Here is a 15,342-nt window from a genome sequence, read left to right as displayed (position 1 = left end):
GAATGGGGGCTGGGGAGACTGAGCTGGTGGGGCAGGGAGTGGGGGGGTGCAACAGGAGGAGGGGGCCAGTCTGAGAGTGTTAGAGACAGAGGAATGCACCACAAAGAACTCCAGATTCCACCCTCTTCCCCCACCCCGGGTTGAGAGACCTGGGGCCTAGCGTGGAGGAAGGCTCGCGAAAGATGAGAAGTCGGAGCTGACTCCCAAATGAAAAAAAAAAAAAAGTTCAGTGTCTTTTTTTCCGGAGCCCCGGGGTCCTAAAGCCACGCTGAGGCATCCCTTGCTTCTTTTACTGACACCCCCAAATCTAAGCCCTCTCCAGGCGGCTGGCGAGGCTCCAGAAACTGAGGGTATTTTAGTGCTCCCCCTCCCCTACTGTCCCAAGGACGGCCTCTCCAGGGATGAGGGGCTGCTTTGTCCTGCAAAAGCTGGACTGCCAAAAGAGCTTTCTGACGTGGTATCGAGTAGGAGGAGCTGGTGAAAGTGGAGGGTGTGGTGTGCAGGGTAACACTAGGTGTGCACCTCCCCGTCGCGGGCTCGGGGGGACACTAAGAGTGACCCCTTCAGGGCTGGGGGTGGGGCGTGTGTAGAGGGGCGCTGTGCTGGACGGAAGACCAGTTTCCAGGGCTTGAGCGAGCAGATGGAGGTGGCACTTCCCTCAGTTTCTCGATCTTGAGTTGGGGGGACTGTCTTTGTGTGGGGAAGGGCTCTCTGGGCTCCCCACCTTGCGGTAAGCGTCTTCCCCGTCACCATCTGTGGAGGGGAGGACCCCTACGGACAGGCCAACGTAGGGGACTCAGGACACCATTGTGCACTCGGAAAGGAGGGGAGACGCAGCCCCTCTGCCCCTTCAGGGATGGGACCCGGGGCACCACCTTCCTGGCTCGGCGCGGCACTAAGACCCAGGGGCACGCGGGCCCGGCCCCTGCCCCGCCCGCCCGCCGGCGGACCGGGTCGGGACGCGAGCTCCGCTGGGTGAGCTGGCTGGTGCGGTGGGGGTATGGGGCGGGCGGCTTGGGCGCTACTGTGGCTGCTCCTGGGCTGCACCGGGGCGCAGTACGAGAAGTACAGCTTCCGGGGCTTCCCGCCCGAGGACCTGATGCCTCTGGCCACGGCCTACGGGCACGCATTGGAGCAGTACGAGGGCGAGAGCTGGCGCGAGAGCGCGCGCTACCTGGAGGCGGCGCTGCGGCTGCACCGGCTGCTGCGGGACAGCGAGGCCTTCTGCCACGCCAACTGCAGCGGGCCCACGCCGCCCACCGCCGCGGCCCCCGGGCCTGTGCCCGGCCCTGACAGCGGTCGCAGCGACGAGTGGGCCCGCGAGCTATGGCTCTTCGGCCACGTCCTGGAGCGCGCCGCCTGTCTGCGGCGATGCAAGCGGACGCTGCCAGCCTTCCAGGTGCCCTACCCACCGCGCCAGCTGCTGCGCGACTTTCAGAGCCGCCTGCCCTACCAGTATCTGCACTACGCACAGTTCAAGGTGGGCGCCCGTCCCCAGAGACCCCGCCCGTCCCGGTGTCCCCTGCCTCTCCCCGGCCCCCGCTCGGCCGCGTCGCTCCAAGCTGGGTCCGGAGTAGCACTGCTGTCATCGAGCCCCAAGCCAGCCCGTGCGCTCAGGGCCGCGAGTTCTAGCCCTGCTGACCCGCTCTGTCCCCACCCCACAGGCAAACCGGCTGGAGAAGGCGTTGGCTGCGGCCTACACCTTCCTCCAGAAGAACCCGAAGCACGAGCTAACCGCCAAGTATCTCAACTACTACCGCGGGCTGCTGGACGCGGCTGAGGAGCCCCTCACAGACTTGGAGGCGCAGCCCTATGAGGTGGGGTGCAGGGGAAGAGCTGGCCCTGATGCTCCTCCCTGACCCCCCATAGGGATCGTAGAGGCGGGGAGTGTTGGGGGTCCCCCTGACCCCCTGCCACACTCCCCTGCAGGCAGTGTTCCTCCGAGCAGTGAAGCTCTACAACAGTGGGGATTTCCGCAGCAGCACTGAGGACATGGAGCGCGCCCTGACCGAATACCTAGCCATCTTCGCCCGCTGTCTGGCTGGCTGCGAGGGGGCCCACGAGCAGGTGGACTTCAAGGACTTCTATCCCGCCATAGCAGGTACCGCCACCCAAATCCATTAGACATCCCTCCCATCCATCACTGGGCCCTGCTTCCCAGAACTGCTCAGACCCCTTAACACTTTTATGGAGCACTTACTCAGTGCTTGGGAAGCAGTCAGGAGTGAGGTGTTATGCTGTTCCCAGCAGTATTGTTGGCTGAGAGACATAGACAGGGTAACAGATCCCGTGCCACTGGGCGTAGAGGGCTGTGGGCAAGAGTGTCCAAGGCGTGGGCATCGGTGGAGAGAGGCAGTGGCAGCCCCAAACCTCTGAGAGTTTGGGTTCACAGGCTTTCCAGGCAGAGGTCAATGCAAGTGCAAAAGTGCCCAGCTGAGGGGGGAAAACAGCCCAGCAGGTGTGCACCCAAAGCAGTTTGTGGCCAGAAATCACACCTCGTCTGGGAGTCCCTAGCTGCAGGGATCCCTCCGTGGGGGGCAGAAAGGGCTGTCCTGAGCTTCTCTGTCTGGGCATCTGTCCCACCTTCAAACTTCCCCCGCCACTCTCTGAGAGCCCTGGCTCTCTCTGGCTTCGGGGTGAGGTGAGCTGTGGGTGGTGCTACAGCCCTGTCCACAGCAGTCTTCCTCAGCGTGCCTTATCTTACCCGCAGTATCTCATGTGAATGCAACAGGCTCTGCAGGCAGAGCTGAGGTTGGAAGTCATGTCTGTCACCCCATCTGCGAGACGGAGCTGTTCAGAGCACCATCATCTCCTCACCACTGCTCTCCCCCCACCCCCAGATCTCTTTGCAGAATCCCTGCAGTGCAAGGTGGACTGTGAGGCCAACTTGACCCCCAATGTGGGTGGCTTCTTCGTGGAGAAGTTTGTGGCCACCATGTATCACTACCTGCAGTTTGCCTACTACAAGTGTGAGCCTCCCAATGGGCTTGGGTGTCAGAGAGCACTGCACGGGGAGCACTGCAGACTCCTGGGGAAGCTATCCCTCAGACTTGAGGCCCTTGGGCAATGGGAGGAAAGGCTGGGGGTGGTGGGGCAGGTGAGAGGCTTGTGGGAGAGAAAAGAGAGCAGCCTCGGGGAGGATTCAAGAGCCTCTTGGGTAAATGACTAGATAGCCAACAACTGCACAGCACTTGACAGTTTACAAAGCCCTACCACATCTGTTTATCTCACTTGATCCTCTCACCAACCCGCTGCAGCTGACATTACTGGACCCATTTTTCAGATGAGGAAACTGAGGCTTATAGAGGGCAAGGGGCCACATGGCTAATAAAAAGGAGGATTTAAGGCTATCCTCCCTTGAGGGAGATCCTGGTGTCAACAGGGGCTGGGATGGACAATCTCCAGGGCTCCTGCAATGCAGAGATGCCAAGATTCAAACAGAGTCTGGAGTTGGAGTGAAGGGGCTGAGGATCAAGAGGCCAGGAGACCCTTCATGGGTCCAGTTGGCAAAGAGGTCGAGGGTTGGGCCACGGGCCTCTAATTCCCCAGTGTCGTCATTTTCCAGCTATGTGAGCTTGAGCAGTTTACCAACCTATCCATGCCTTAAATTTCTTGTCTGTAAAATGGGGATGACAATAACGGCAAGTCTTAAATGACTTACATGGGGCCTGCCACCCAGTAGGTGCCTAGTACATCCTAGCTTGCATTATTAGTGGGTGGGGTGAGGTGCTCAATAGGTATTCTCGGAGGTGGCTAGGGAGGCAGGGGTGCTGGACTGAATGGGGAGATGGGGTGGTTGAGGTGGGGGTCATCCCTGAAGATGAGGAGTGTCAAGGCCACTCTCCACTCCTCTTCTGTCTGCAGTGAACGACGTGCGCCAAGCCGCCCGCAGTGCTGCCAGCTACATGCTCTTCGATCCCGAGGACAATGTCATGCAGCAGAACCTGGTGTATTACCGCTTCCACCGGGCTCGCTGGGGCCTGGAGGAAGAGGACTTCCAGCCCCGGGAGGTAGGCATTACCATCCGAGGCATGCTCAGGACCATGTGGTTTGATAAAAAATCCTGGCTTCCCCGGAAAGCAAGATGAGGAAGTGAAAAGAAAGCATATGGGTTTTGGTTGAAGTCCTGGGTTCAGACACGGCCCCACCAGCTGTGTGGTCCTGGGAACACTGCTGACCCTTTCGGAACCTGTTGCCTCACCTGCAAAATGGAGGTGGTACTAGCTGCCTTGTCAGCACAGTGCCTGGGATGTGGGAGGTACAAAACTACCTGTCCATGCCTGCCTGCTCCCCACCCTCATCCTCACTGCTGGCCTTTGCCCTTCTTCCCCAGGAACCACCCCCTGCCTACCCCCTTCAATCTGGAACACTGAGAAACTCCTTGGGAGTCAAGGGCCAGACTGGCAAATATAGGGCACATGGCAACCCCATTCTCTTGTCAGTGGCAGACATGCTAATCAATAGAGGCATCCTTTCTCACTGAGCCCCTAGAATCCTTCTTAACCCAGCACTGCAAGCAGCTACGATTTTTTAATCAACATGTGAGTTGATAATTGCTCTAGGCTCCTTGAACTGGAAAAGGGCCCGAGGACCCAGATCCTAGGCACTCTGGCTCGTCCACCATCTGGCAGCAGGATCCAGCTCACCTCACTTTCCCTCTTTCCTCCCAGGAGGCCTTGCTCTACCATAACCAGACAGCTGAGCTACGGGAGCTGCTGGAGTTTGCACACATGTACCTGCAGTCGGATGATGAGGTAAACGGCCCCCACCTTCCAGGGCTGGGTGGTGATGGAAACCCCTTGGTCCCTTCCTGCGGCCACTGTGCCAAAGCTCAGCCCAGCTCCCAGCAGTCAGCTGCTGTGAAGCAGGAGAGACTCACCTGTCCCTTATATATACCTGCCTTCTCTCCGTGCTCCATGTTCTCATGCTAAGCCTTCTCTACATGTCTGAACCTTGCTTCTTCTGGGCCCAGCTCAGGTGGCGTGTCCTCCAAGAAGTCCTTGCTGCATGTCCTGGCTCTGTCTTCTGGGCTTGCAGTGCCAATTTGGACTCTCTGTGCCTCCCTGGACCTGGACTTATTTGCAGCCCTGGTCTATCTCACCACCAGCCTCTTTCTCCAGCCAGCCTTCTAGAGGATTGTGCTTCAGGACAGGAGACTGGGTTATTCCGAGTTCTCCCACAGTGCCTGGCACAGAGCTAGTGCTCAGAAACTGAGTTCGAATGAACCAGTGAATAAATGAATGCAGGACACCAGGAAGGAGGAACCACAATGTGTTACACTGATTCTGAATGAGGAATTGAGAGCCTGAATTCTCTGAGGCATCACTGTTCAGTGCTTATTTATCCACTCCCTCCTTTGTTCAAGCACACATGTTCCCTTCATCGAACATGGGGGCCACGTCTGCACTCTTAACACCCAGGTTAGTGCTAGCCAGATTTGGCTCCACTTCCTAACTGTGCAGCCTCCAAGCAAGTCTTAGGTAACACTCAGACTTCCATTTCTTCATCCATTGAGAGAAGAGAATAATGACCATTTCACACCATGTGGTGAGAATGACATGAGATCAAGTATGTAAAGCACTTAGTATAGAGCTGGCACATAGTAGGTGTTCGGCAAGTGGTAGCGATTTTGATTACTGTTATGTGTCACCTGCTGTTTGCCAGACATCGTGTTTGGAGCCGAGGTAAATCGATGAGAGGCACAGTCCCTTCCCTAATCAGCTCACAGTTAGTGGGGGAGGCACAAACTTCCTCTCTGTGTGGGAGAGGTCTACACAGGTCACCAGAGGAGGACTCCAGACCCAGCCAGTGTTGTCAGCAAGGGCCGCACCCTGGGGCTGATGCCTGACGTTGGAGGAATAAAGCAGAGTTCTCCAAGCACGAGGGAGTAAAGGCATTCCTGGCTGGGAAGAGCAGACCATATGCACAGACTAGCAGTATTCTCCCAGGGGTGTTTATGCTTAAAGGGGGGCTGTAGAGAAGGTGATACTTATGCTAATACTGCATCTGCTGGTAGAGCCCCATGCACCGGTTCAGGGAGGGGGCAGTTTGGGAATAGGACCTTGTGGGAGAAACCCGCACGTCATACCTGTGTGAGATCTTGAGACTGAGGTGGGGCGGGAGGGCCGCTTGGCCAGGCAGGGAGCAGGTCCTGTGTTGTGCCTTCTGTGACCTGGTTTTTCCCCTAACCCTGGGGCTACTCTAGATGGAGCTGGAGGAGACAGAACCACCCCTGGAGGCCAAGGACCACCCATCAGATGCTGAATTTGAGGGGGAAGGTGACTATGAGGAGGGCATCTACGCTGACTGGTGGCAGGAGCCAGACGCCAAGGGTGATGAGGCTGAGGCTGGTCAGTGACTTGGCAGAGTCCTGGAGGAGGGGTGGGGATGCAGCCTGGGCTGGAGGTTGGGGACAGAAGGATTCTGGCACTGGGCTACAGAGGCAGGGGGATACATCTGTTGGGTGCTGGGACCCCTCCTCTGCGGGCTGCCAGCCTGTTGGTGGGGGGGTGGCATCCTTCCTGGAAGCAGGGGCCAGCTGAGACCTGTTGGGAATAGGTGGGGGGCTAACCCCAATGCTCTTCCCCTTTCCTTTGCAGAGCCAGAGCCTGAACTAGCATGAAAAGAGGGCCACCCCTGCACCCCTCACGGGCTTGGGAAACCTGGGCCCAGTGGTACCACCTTCACCAGCCTGGGAAGCAGCAGGAACTATTTATTAAACATATCAAATGGACATAGCTGACCAGGCCCCATCCCATCCCACCTGTGAGTGCTGCTCTCCAGACCTTCCTGCCTCCTCAATGGGTCTCTGGACCACAGGATGGTGGTGTTATGGCCGCTGACGCCAGTCCTCCCATTGCTCACCCCCCTGGACAGTCTTCTGGAGAACATTCCAGCTCCTCCTAGTTGGGGTCTCAGCCTGAATTGTAGAGACAGAAGAGGGGCAGCTGGCGTCACAAAGCCCTGGACCAGGAGTCCACTGGTTCTTGGCCCACTGGCCATGGGTACTCAATAAATATTTCTTGTTGAATGAATCACAGCGCCTGGGATCTAGTCTCCCCTGGGCTGAGGAGTGAAGGTGCAGGTCCTTCCCTCCCTCTGCAACCATCGCCCCTCGTCTGTAAATGCGGGGTTGGTGAAAGGGGCACAGTCCGGCCCGTGGGACCCTGGGTGTTTGTGAGCAGCAGCGTGTAATTGCAATCCGCCGGCAGGGGGCGTGAGGACGTAGTTCCCGCTCCCAGTCCTGGGAAGAGGGAAGACGGTGGTTTCAAATTTCTAAAATGGGATGTCCGGTGTTTTCCTAGTTTAGCATTGCTTCCCTCGGGGAGTGTGGCGAGTGAGAGGAGGGGACCAAGGACATTTACTTCCGGTTTTTACTTTCCAGGCGTTGAATGACCCAGGTTCCTTAGAGTCAGAGCGAACATGCCTTCCCTGCTTGCTCTGCCCATTCTCCATTCCACAGCAGAGACTGGGGCCCGAGCTCAGCAGCCAGAGGAGCCCTAGGGAAAAGGTTTGATCACGCGAGACTTCGTGATGACAGTGGGACTGCCAAACCGTCTTGCCCAATCTTGTATTGGGTCCAGAGGGCAGAGAGTATGGAGATGTGGGAGTGAGAGTGGTGCCAGGTAACTACCACTCAGCCCTGTGACTCACCAATGTCCCTACCATATTGCATAGTGGAGAGGTGGGGGCCAAAATGTACTCTCTGGGGAAGGACTCTGGGCTGGACCCAGTGGCAGGGTGGTGGAAGAGCCTTCTCCCCTACTGGAGGGCGGAGCTGAAGCTGGGAAACCTAGTTCTCACCTTCCACACCCCTATTTCCCCCAGATGTACCAGGTTATTTGGTCTGGGCCCCCACCCAGAGGACTCCCTTCCCTTCCCCGCCCCAAACGCCTTTCCTGGGCTTTCGGTGATGAAGAGAGTGGGAGGACCAGAGTCTGGAGCTCAGGCGGGTGGGGTCAGGGCTGGGGGCACAGGTGACCTCACTCCTCCCTCCCATAGGTGGGTCTGCAGTAGGTAGCGTCTCCTGAGAGCTCCCAGATGCCAGGGCGGCCAGGTCCCACCCCACCCCTTTCAAGCTGCTGTGTAGTCAGCTTCCACTGAGGCTCCGCCCCCTGTTGCTGGGCGGGGCTGCCCTCTGGGGCTGGCACTTCAGAGGGTGGGGAGAGAGCCGGGATGTGCTTGAGCGTGCCTGCATGAGTAGAAGTGTTGGAATCTGGATGGCTGGGTGTGAATCTGAAAGTGCCTGTGTGCCTGTGTGTTGTGTGGATGTGCGGGGCTGGGTGTGAATATGTGCCTGTGTCCATGTGTCAGAAGGAATGTCTTCCCCTGGAAGTGTCGTGGGTGACTGAGCGTGTCTCTGCACATGCGTCCCTGAGTATCCCTGTGCATTCGTGAATGTGATTCTAGAGGGGTCCATTCACTCACTGAAAACATTGAGTACCTACTATGTGCCAGGCACACTGTAGGTGCTGGTTATACATTAATGGGCAAAGCAGGCCAAGCACCCTGCCCTGATCGAGCTTGCATTCCAGTGCGGAGAAAGGCAGTAAATAATAAATGTTATAATAAATAAATTATCTGGTGATGTTAGATAAGTGAGATGGAAAAATAGAGCTGGGTGAGAAGATGGGGAGAGCAGAGGTGTGACAGTTTAAGAAATGTGTTGATGTGTGTGTGTCCAGTGTGCATCTGAGAGTGGCATCTCTGAGTGTGTGGTGGTGAGGCCGGGTGTGTGAGAGGAGAAGAAGGCCAGCCCCTCTCTAGGCACCAATCCCCCAAACAGGCCGCTCGCCCAGGCCCTCCGGCCAGTGTGCCTTTCTCAGCTTCTCTTTCCCAGGTAGCGCCAGCACTCCCCCGCCCCTCTCCCTATGCCAGCCTCTTCCCAGTGCTGGGCCAGCCCCCCAAACTGTTGAGACAGAGTCCCAGTGAATCCCAGCGTGAGCTCTCCGGGGCCTTCTAGTCCATTCTCTCAACCCCACCCAGCCCAGATGCCCTTGCCTCTTCCACTTCTCTGTGCCACTCAGCCCCTTCCTTACCCTACCCCCAGCACCCCAGCCAGCACCTCATCAGTCAGAGCATCTGTAGTCAAATGGGTAGAAGGTTCAGGACAGCCAAAAGGGCACTAGGGACGGCGACCTCACACACTAGGGCCAGACTCAGATGCCACAGACGTGTCCTGGACCTGAAGAGACCCCATCCTAAGGAGACCATCACTATTATGTACAATGTATTGAGTACCGACTTTGTGCGGGGCACTTGGCAGTTTCTTTATAAAGCTCAAAACAGTCTTGAATCACAGCTATCAATTCCTTCTGCCACAAGTGAGGCTGAGCAATGAGAAGCAGCTTGTCCAAGGTTTCTCAAGGGGGGTGGTGGCTAAGCTGGATTTGAGCTTTTTCTCCCCAAATCAATGCTGTTCAGAGAAGGGAGAGAAAATGAGAAAGCCCTGGTCTCTGGTGTTGGTTTTGTCCCTCTAGGCTGTCAGCTGGGGCCAAAGAGAGGAAGGTGAGGAAGACCTGGAAACAAAACACCCTCATTGCCACAGCTCACTGAGGGAGGCGAGGAGTTTCAGAAGGGACAGGGGGGGAGGGGTACGGGGGAAGGGAAGGAAGGGGGTAAGAGCAGGCCTCAATAGCCCTCTCTGAGGCTTGATCCCAGAGCACCTCCAGCCCCTACTGTCAGCTCCATGGGATTGGGCTGACTGTTAAGGGGACTGGGGAGAGACTTGCTGGGCCACTTAGACCAGCGTCTTCTGGAATCCTGAGAAGTGATGGCCAAAGGAGGTGGGGGGAGGAGTCCCATGGGCTTTCCCAAAATTCCAGTAAATTCCAATGGAAGAAATTCCCCCCTTAGGTTTGAGAAATAGTTCTTAAAGTCTTACCCCCGTGTTCCCTTCTCTGGGAGAGTAAGGTCTCTCCTGGGGACAAAGAATGACACCTTTCTGTGTCAGAAGGCTGTGTCCAGTTGGCACTGGGGCCAACTGCGTAACCTGCCTGGAGATGTCTTGGCAGCCGCAGGGCCCAAGGCCACCATAGCTTCCCCGCTCCAGGGCCTTCATCCAGGCCTTCTCTTGCAACTTCTCCCCAAAGACAGCTCAGGCAGATGCCCCTAATTTCCTAGATGGGGAAAGTGAGCCCAGAGAGGCTAGATTAGGCCCCAAGGCCTGGGCTCACTCTACGGTAGGCTGGAGCAGGCCTGCCCAGCTCCCTTCCCGTGATCAAGCTCCAAGATGACTGGGGATTAGATAGGACGAGGCTGGGGGCTGGGGCAGCCCACCCCAGTCAGCCCCAGCCTAAACCCCAGGCCAACCTGTGGACATATCACCCCATAATCATCACCTGCCTCCGGCCCACTTGGCGCCGGGGTACCTGGATAGCATCTCTTCTGTACCCCAAACAGCCCTTGGTGTGGGAGCACCTCTCATGCCTATGACTCAAGTGGGGAAACTGAGGTAAGGGGGAGGATGTGCCTGCTGATTCACCCCCCCCCCACTCACTATATACCAATAACAAAAGATGAATACAAGTCACGTTTGACTGCTGCAATTAATTATAAGAGGTGCTCACAGTGGTTCCCATCAGCGTCCACTTCTAATTACGGTGAACTACTGCTTGAGCAACGCTGACCAAAGTGTCCACTTGTATACATTTTTTTGGCACCCTCTGCACACTTGATCCTTTGAATCTGTGAAAGAACTCACTAAGTCTCAAAGAAGAGGCCAAGAGAACTTGACATTTTCCAATTCGGGTCACCTTTTCCATTTTTCCTTTTAGAAGAAGACATGATGTTATGTTCCTGGACCAAAGTAAGAGGTGGCCACTTTTCCCTTGACCACTTGCTAAGTCCTTGTGGCCTTCCTGGAGGCGGAGGTTGGGGAGGAGGTCAGCCAATCTAAGTAGGCAGTCTGGCCTGTCTCCCTAGCCTGGGTGGGTGTGGGGAGCCTCACAGCCATGAAGGACTAACTGTTAATATTTTTTTTATCTCCAAATGAGGTTAGGCATAGTTACAGAGACACAGGGACAGGAATGAAGTCAGAAAGTGCTTGTCATATGACTTTAACCTTTAGCACAATTACTTTGATAACACCGGGTTGTTGTTTTAAATAATACATTGCTATCAAAAATGGAAATGTCCCTGGCTTTCTCCCCCACCCCCACCCCACACACACTGGATGGAGCTGGCTTCTCTCAGCACCCTCACCACAGCCGGGTCCAGCCTTCACCCTCCCCCATGCTCCCTGCCCCTCCCCCTCACGACTTCCAGGTTCTCTGCTGGAGCCATAAATTATCCATGAGCTGTTAAGTTGGCTGCTTGTTGAACTGGAGGCTGAAGTGCTGATGAAATATTCAAGGATCTCAACTCTCAAATTCCCTGGTGGCCACGGGATGGAACTGGGGACGATGGGATTAATGTACAACGCCAGGGACCTCCAAGTCCTGACCTTAGCCCCCACTAGGGGTGCTACCTGGAGCCCCACCAGGGAGGTGGAGATGGCTGGTGAACCGGGGGGGAGGGTCTCTGTGTAATCCATGGCTGTGGCTCTTGGAGGTGCCCTCTCCGGCTCCGAGGGCTTAGAGGAAGTGAGGGGAGGTTACAGATTTAGAACCCCAGGAGAGCTGGCCAGCCCAGAGCCTACGCCACCCCTTCCCTCGTCCTGGCTGTCTAATCCTGAACTTTTCCTGAAGTCACGCTTCAAGCTGACTTGCCACAAAATTGATTCTCATCTCTACCCCCACCACTGCATCCCACCTTTGTTGGGATGGAAAGAGACCTAAATCAGTGGCAATGGTGAGCTGGTGGGCAGAAGACAAAGGTTCAAGTCCCAATCCTGCCAGGAATTTGCTTGTGTGATTTTAGGGAAGTTCATCTGGCTCCAGTCTCAGTTTCCCCATAGATACAAGGAAGGAGGTTCTAATTAGACTGCTCCTTCTTTTTCTTCCTAAGGATCCTGGACAGGTGGGGGAGAAACGAAATTCCTGCAGGTGTGTGTGTGTGTGTGTGTGTGTGTGTGTATACTGGAGCGGGAAGGGAGGGGTGGCTTCTCTGTGGGAAGGGCACCTGTCAGGGCAGGCAGGCTGGTAGGGTGGGTGGGGCCCTAGCTGTTTCAGCCTGTGTGAAGTCACCCAGGCCAGGAGCCGGAAGGGAGGTGACTCAGGTGGCAAGGCCTTGCCCCCTCCCATCCCCCACCCAATCACTCAGGATGGGAGGAGGTGTTCAGACAGCCAGGGAGACTCAGGACCAGAATATATCCCTGATGTTTGTTGTTGGATTCCTGAAGTCCTGGAATTTCACCTGAGGGGTGGGGTTGGGGGTGGGCAAGGGAGGGCAACCCCAGGATAGACATTCTCAGGAGAGGTCCTGATCTTCCTTCAGCAGCTCCCCCCACTACTATCACTGGCCCCTGGTATCTCACCCTGGCCTGTGCTATTTCTGGCTTGTCCTATCTCTGTTTTCTTGTCTCCCTGTTTTCCCTTAACATTCCATCCCCACCCACAGCTTGCAGTGAAGTATTGCTGGAGCTACCTCTATAATTAAGAGCCCTCCGCCATGGCTGGGCACACACCCAAAGACCCAGCCCCAGGCCCTGGGCAGCCTCTGGCCTCCAGACTCCTCCCCTGGACAAAGGACAGCAAAAAAGGCAGGAGCACCCTGACCCCCATCCCAGTGCCTAGCACCATCCTATCTTGTTCCTGCTCCCACACTGGGGGGGCCTGCTTGGGCCCCCTCCCACCAGAAGAGTTTGGGAGCCAGAGACTCTTCTGCAGCAGCCAACGTCCTCTCCCCTGCTCAAGGACCACCCTGAGCCAGCCTCACCCTACCCCAACACCTGTGGGCAGGGGCAGGCTTGCAAATGGAGGCTGTATATGTAGATCTAAATAAATTACAGATCAAGCTAACTGTTAAACGAGATACACCTTGACAAGTAGACCTGCATAGTGTCCTGAAGGGCCAAGATGAAATGAGAATTCTGACTCCTCAGAACACGGCAATGCACAGATAACTGTCCCCTGGGCCATCTCCCCTTTCCTTTGAGGCCTGGTTGCCCCCACACTGCACAGGTCCTCCAGCACATGTGTGTGGACACCCCAGCTCGCATGTCTGTGCCCTGCCCATCTTTCCCTCACAACTGCCCCCTGCCCCCCTTTGTTGGTGCACATACCACCATGCATGGTGCTACTGTTTGTTCTCAGGAGGAAGGACCAGAGTAAGGGCCCTGCAGGCCCTGCAAGGAAGGGTCAGTACCAGGCAAGGAATTCCAGAGTGCCCGGTACCCGGAGTGTGGTCTCAAAGGGGAAAGAGATGAACTCTGTGTAGGCTGGTACCCTGGCCCCTTGAGGAGGGTCACAACCCCAGGAGGACCAGCCAGGGGCGTTTCTTCCAAGGGCAGGACCCAGGACAGAGGCCCCTCTCCCAGTCTGTGGATGGCTCTCTCCCCTGAGGCTGAGAGCAGGCCCAAGCTCAAGATGCTTCTCGATTTTTGCATTGCCATTGAATCCAGCCTGCCACTGGGACAGACTTCCCGTTGACTGCTCTCCTTTCCTGCTGCAGTGACGCCAGAGAGAGTTGCTGGGTGATGAAAAGAGACCATCGTCGGCTTGAAATTTAGCAACCCATCTGCTCAGCCGGTCTTTCTTGATAGAGGTAGCCATTCCTGAGGCCACCTTAGGCCCAAGAGGAGGGAAGAAGTGGGGGGGGGGTGAAAGAGATTGAGGGTGGGTGTGTTTGCGTGTGTTGGGAGAGAGCTGACAGGGCTGGCAGTTGCGTATCTGAATCTGAGCCCATGAGTGGGGAGTGTATACCCCTGAGGTGTGAGCACAGAGGCTGACTGGCTTGTGCAGACCTACATCTCTGCCTGTCTCTGTCTGGGGAAGGGGCCCCCACAGAAAAAGGGCCAAGTTTGAACAGACAGCAGAATCTTTTCTACCTCCTTATATGGCCCAGCTGCTCCTGGAGGATGAGGGGAAGTGAGATGAGGGAGAGGCGCCTGGCTGTTGTTCACCTTCCCCCAAGAAAGTGCCTCGTCATCTTCACCAGCTCCTCTCCCTCCCACCAGCCCCTCATAGGACTGGACCCCTCTTTGCCAGTAACTTCTATTTCTGGGGCAGCTTGGTGCCCTTTTCTTCTTTACTCTGAAGCCCCAGAAAGCTGCAAAGTTGAATGAACCATATGTGTTCTTGGCAGCTTAAGGACTGCTTCCACTGAGCTCTGGGCAAGCGAAATGGGTTTAAACTGCAGGAATATGAATTGAAGCTAGACATCAGAAGGAACTTACCAGTGTTAGAATAAGGAGACGTGGGTGTTCATATAAGGGAGGCTGGACAATCTCCTTTTCTGGAGATCTGGCAAACAGAAGTCCCTGCCTTTAAAGGCTTAGAGGCAGGGGACTGGGTAAAATGGTCTTGTGGCTTTTCCTTCAAATTCAAGCTACAGAGGAGACTGTGGCCACAGCAACTCTCATCCGTTCCGATCGTATCCCTAGGCACCTCCTCACCCGGTGAGACTACATCCCCGAAACAGACAGTTGATTCTAGTAAACATCATTTTCTGATCCCACAGATGAATCTGCAGTGCCTGACAGGCACATAGTAGGCACTTAATAAATGTGTAGAAAAATCTCTTGATCTGGGAGGAGAAACACAGCTCTTATCCCAGACTTTCTTGCTGCTGTGGTGGTGCTCCTATCGAAGCCCAGCCAGAGCGCTTAGATCTGGGGCCAGCATGTTGCAGCATGCTCCAGGCTGACAGGGAGAATTCTGGGGACACACGCACACACACATATACACACATAGGCTTTATTCTGAAGCCTCTTTTCTGCCCCTCCACCACACCCAGGCTTCTCCACCCATCTGCGGTCAACCAGCCCTACCCTGTCTGTATGCTGAAGTCAGGAGAAAGGAAGGAGTTAAACCAGGCTTGGGTCTGGGAAGTGTGTGTCAGTGTGCCAGGTGGGGGTGGAGAGATGGGAGAGGGAGGACGTGAAACCCTGGTGGATGGTGGCAGCAGCCTAGGGATTGCTCTTTTCCTCCCATGCTGGGGGCTGGCTACTGCACTGTGTGGCAGCCTGACAAGCAGGTGGGGGAAGGTAGGGAGAAAAATACAGAGATAAGCTGGAGGGGGGTGGGGGTGTAAGGGAAACAAAGCAAAGGATAGTGGCCCTGGGATGTGGATGGCAACTGGTTTCAGATGTTAATATCTCCCTGGTCCCCTCCAGGAAGACTTCTTGATGGCACAAGCCACAGAAGTGAGACTTATCTACTGTTTAGCCACTATTCTTTTCTCTGGTGGGTAAAGTGGTCAAGGATGCTGTTGGGGTACCCAGCCCATCCTGTGTGTTAGCAT

The 15,342-nt window shown here is 56.0% G+C and overlaps 1 protein-coding gene across 2 annotated transcripts; it reads left to right on the top strand.

Moving 5' to 3' along the window:
• The first annotated feature begins 531 nt into the window (after positions 1-531).
• Positions 532-7,035, top strand: P3H4 (prolyl 3-hydroxylase family member 4 (inactive)). 2 transcript variants are annotated; one of them, XM_081028479.1, is made up of 8 exons: positions 532-1,480; positions 1,665-1,817; positions 1,930-2,101; positions 2,841-2,969; positions 3,865-4,010; positions 4,671-4,754; positions 6,206-6,350; positions 6,600-7,035. In XM_081028479.1, exons 1-8 carry the CDS (start codon positions 1,001-1,003, stop codon positions 6,620-6,622), a joined length of 1,332 nt encoding a protein of 443 aa, XP_080884605.1. In that variant the 5' UTR covers positions 532-1,000; the 3' UTR covers positions 6,623-7,035. The 2 variants fall into 2 exon arrangements, with proteins under 2 accessions (XP_080884605.1, XP_080884606.1); XM_081028480.1 differs by having other exon boundaries at positions 946-1,480; positions 6,206-6,278; positions 6,600-7,032.
• The last annotated feature ends 8,307 nt before the right edge of the window (positions 7,036-15,342 follow it).

Source organism: Rhinolophus hipposideros (genome assembly GCF_964194185.1).
Source record: "Rhinolophus hipposideros genome assembly, chromosome: 20".
NCBI lineage: Eukaryota > Metazoa > Chordata > Mammalia > Chiroptera > Rhinolophidae > Rhinolophus > Rhinolophus hipposideros.
The sequence above is the reverse complement of the archived record's forward strand: the minus strand, read 5'-3'. Positions and strand labels throughout refer to the sequence as shown.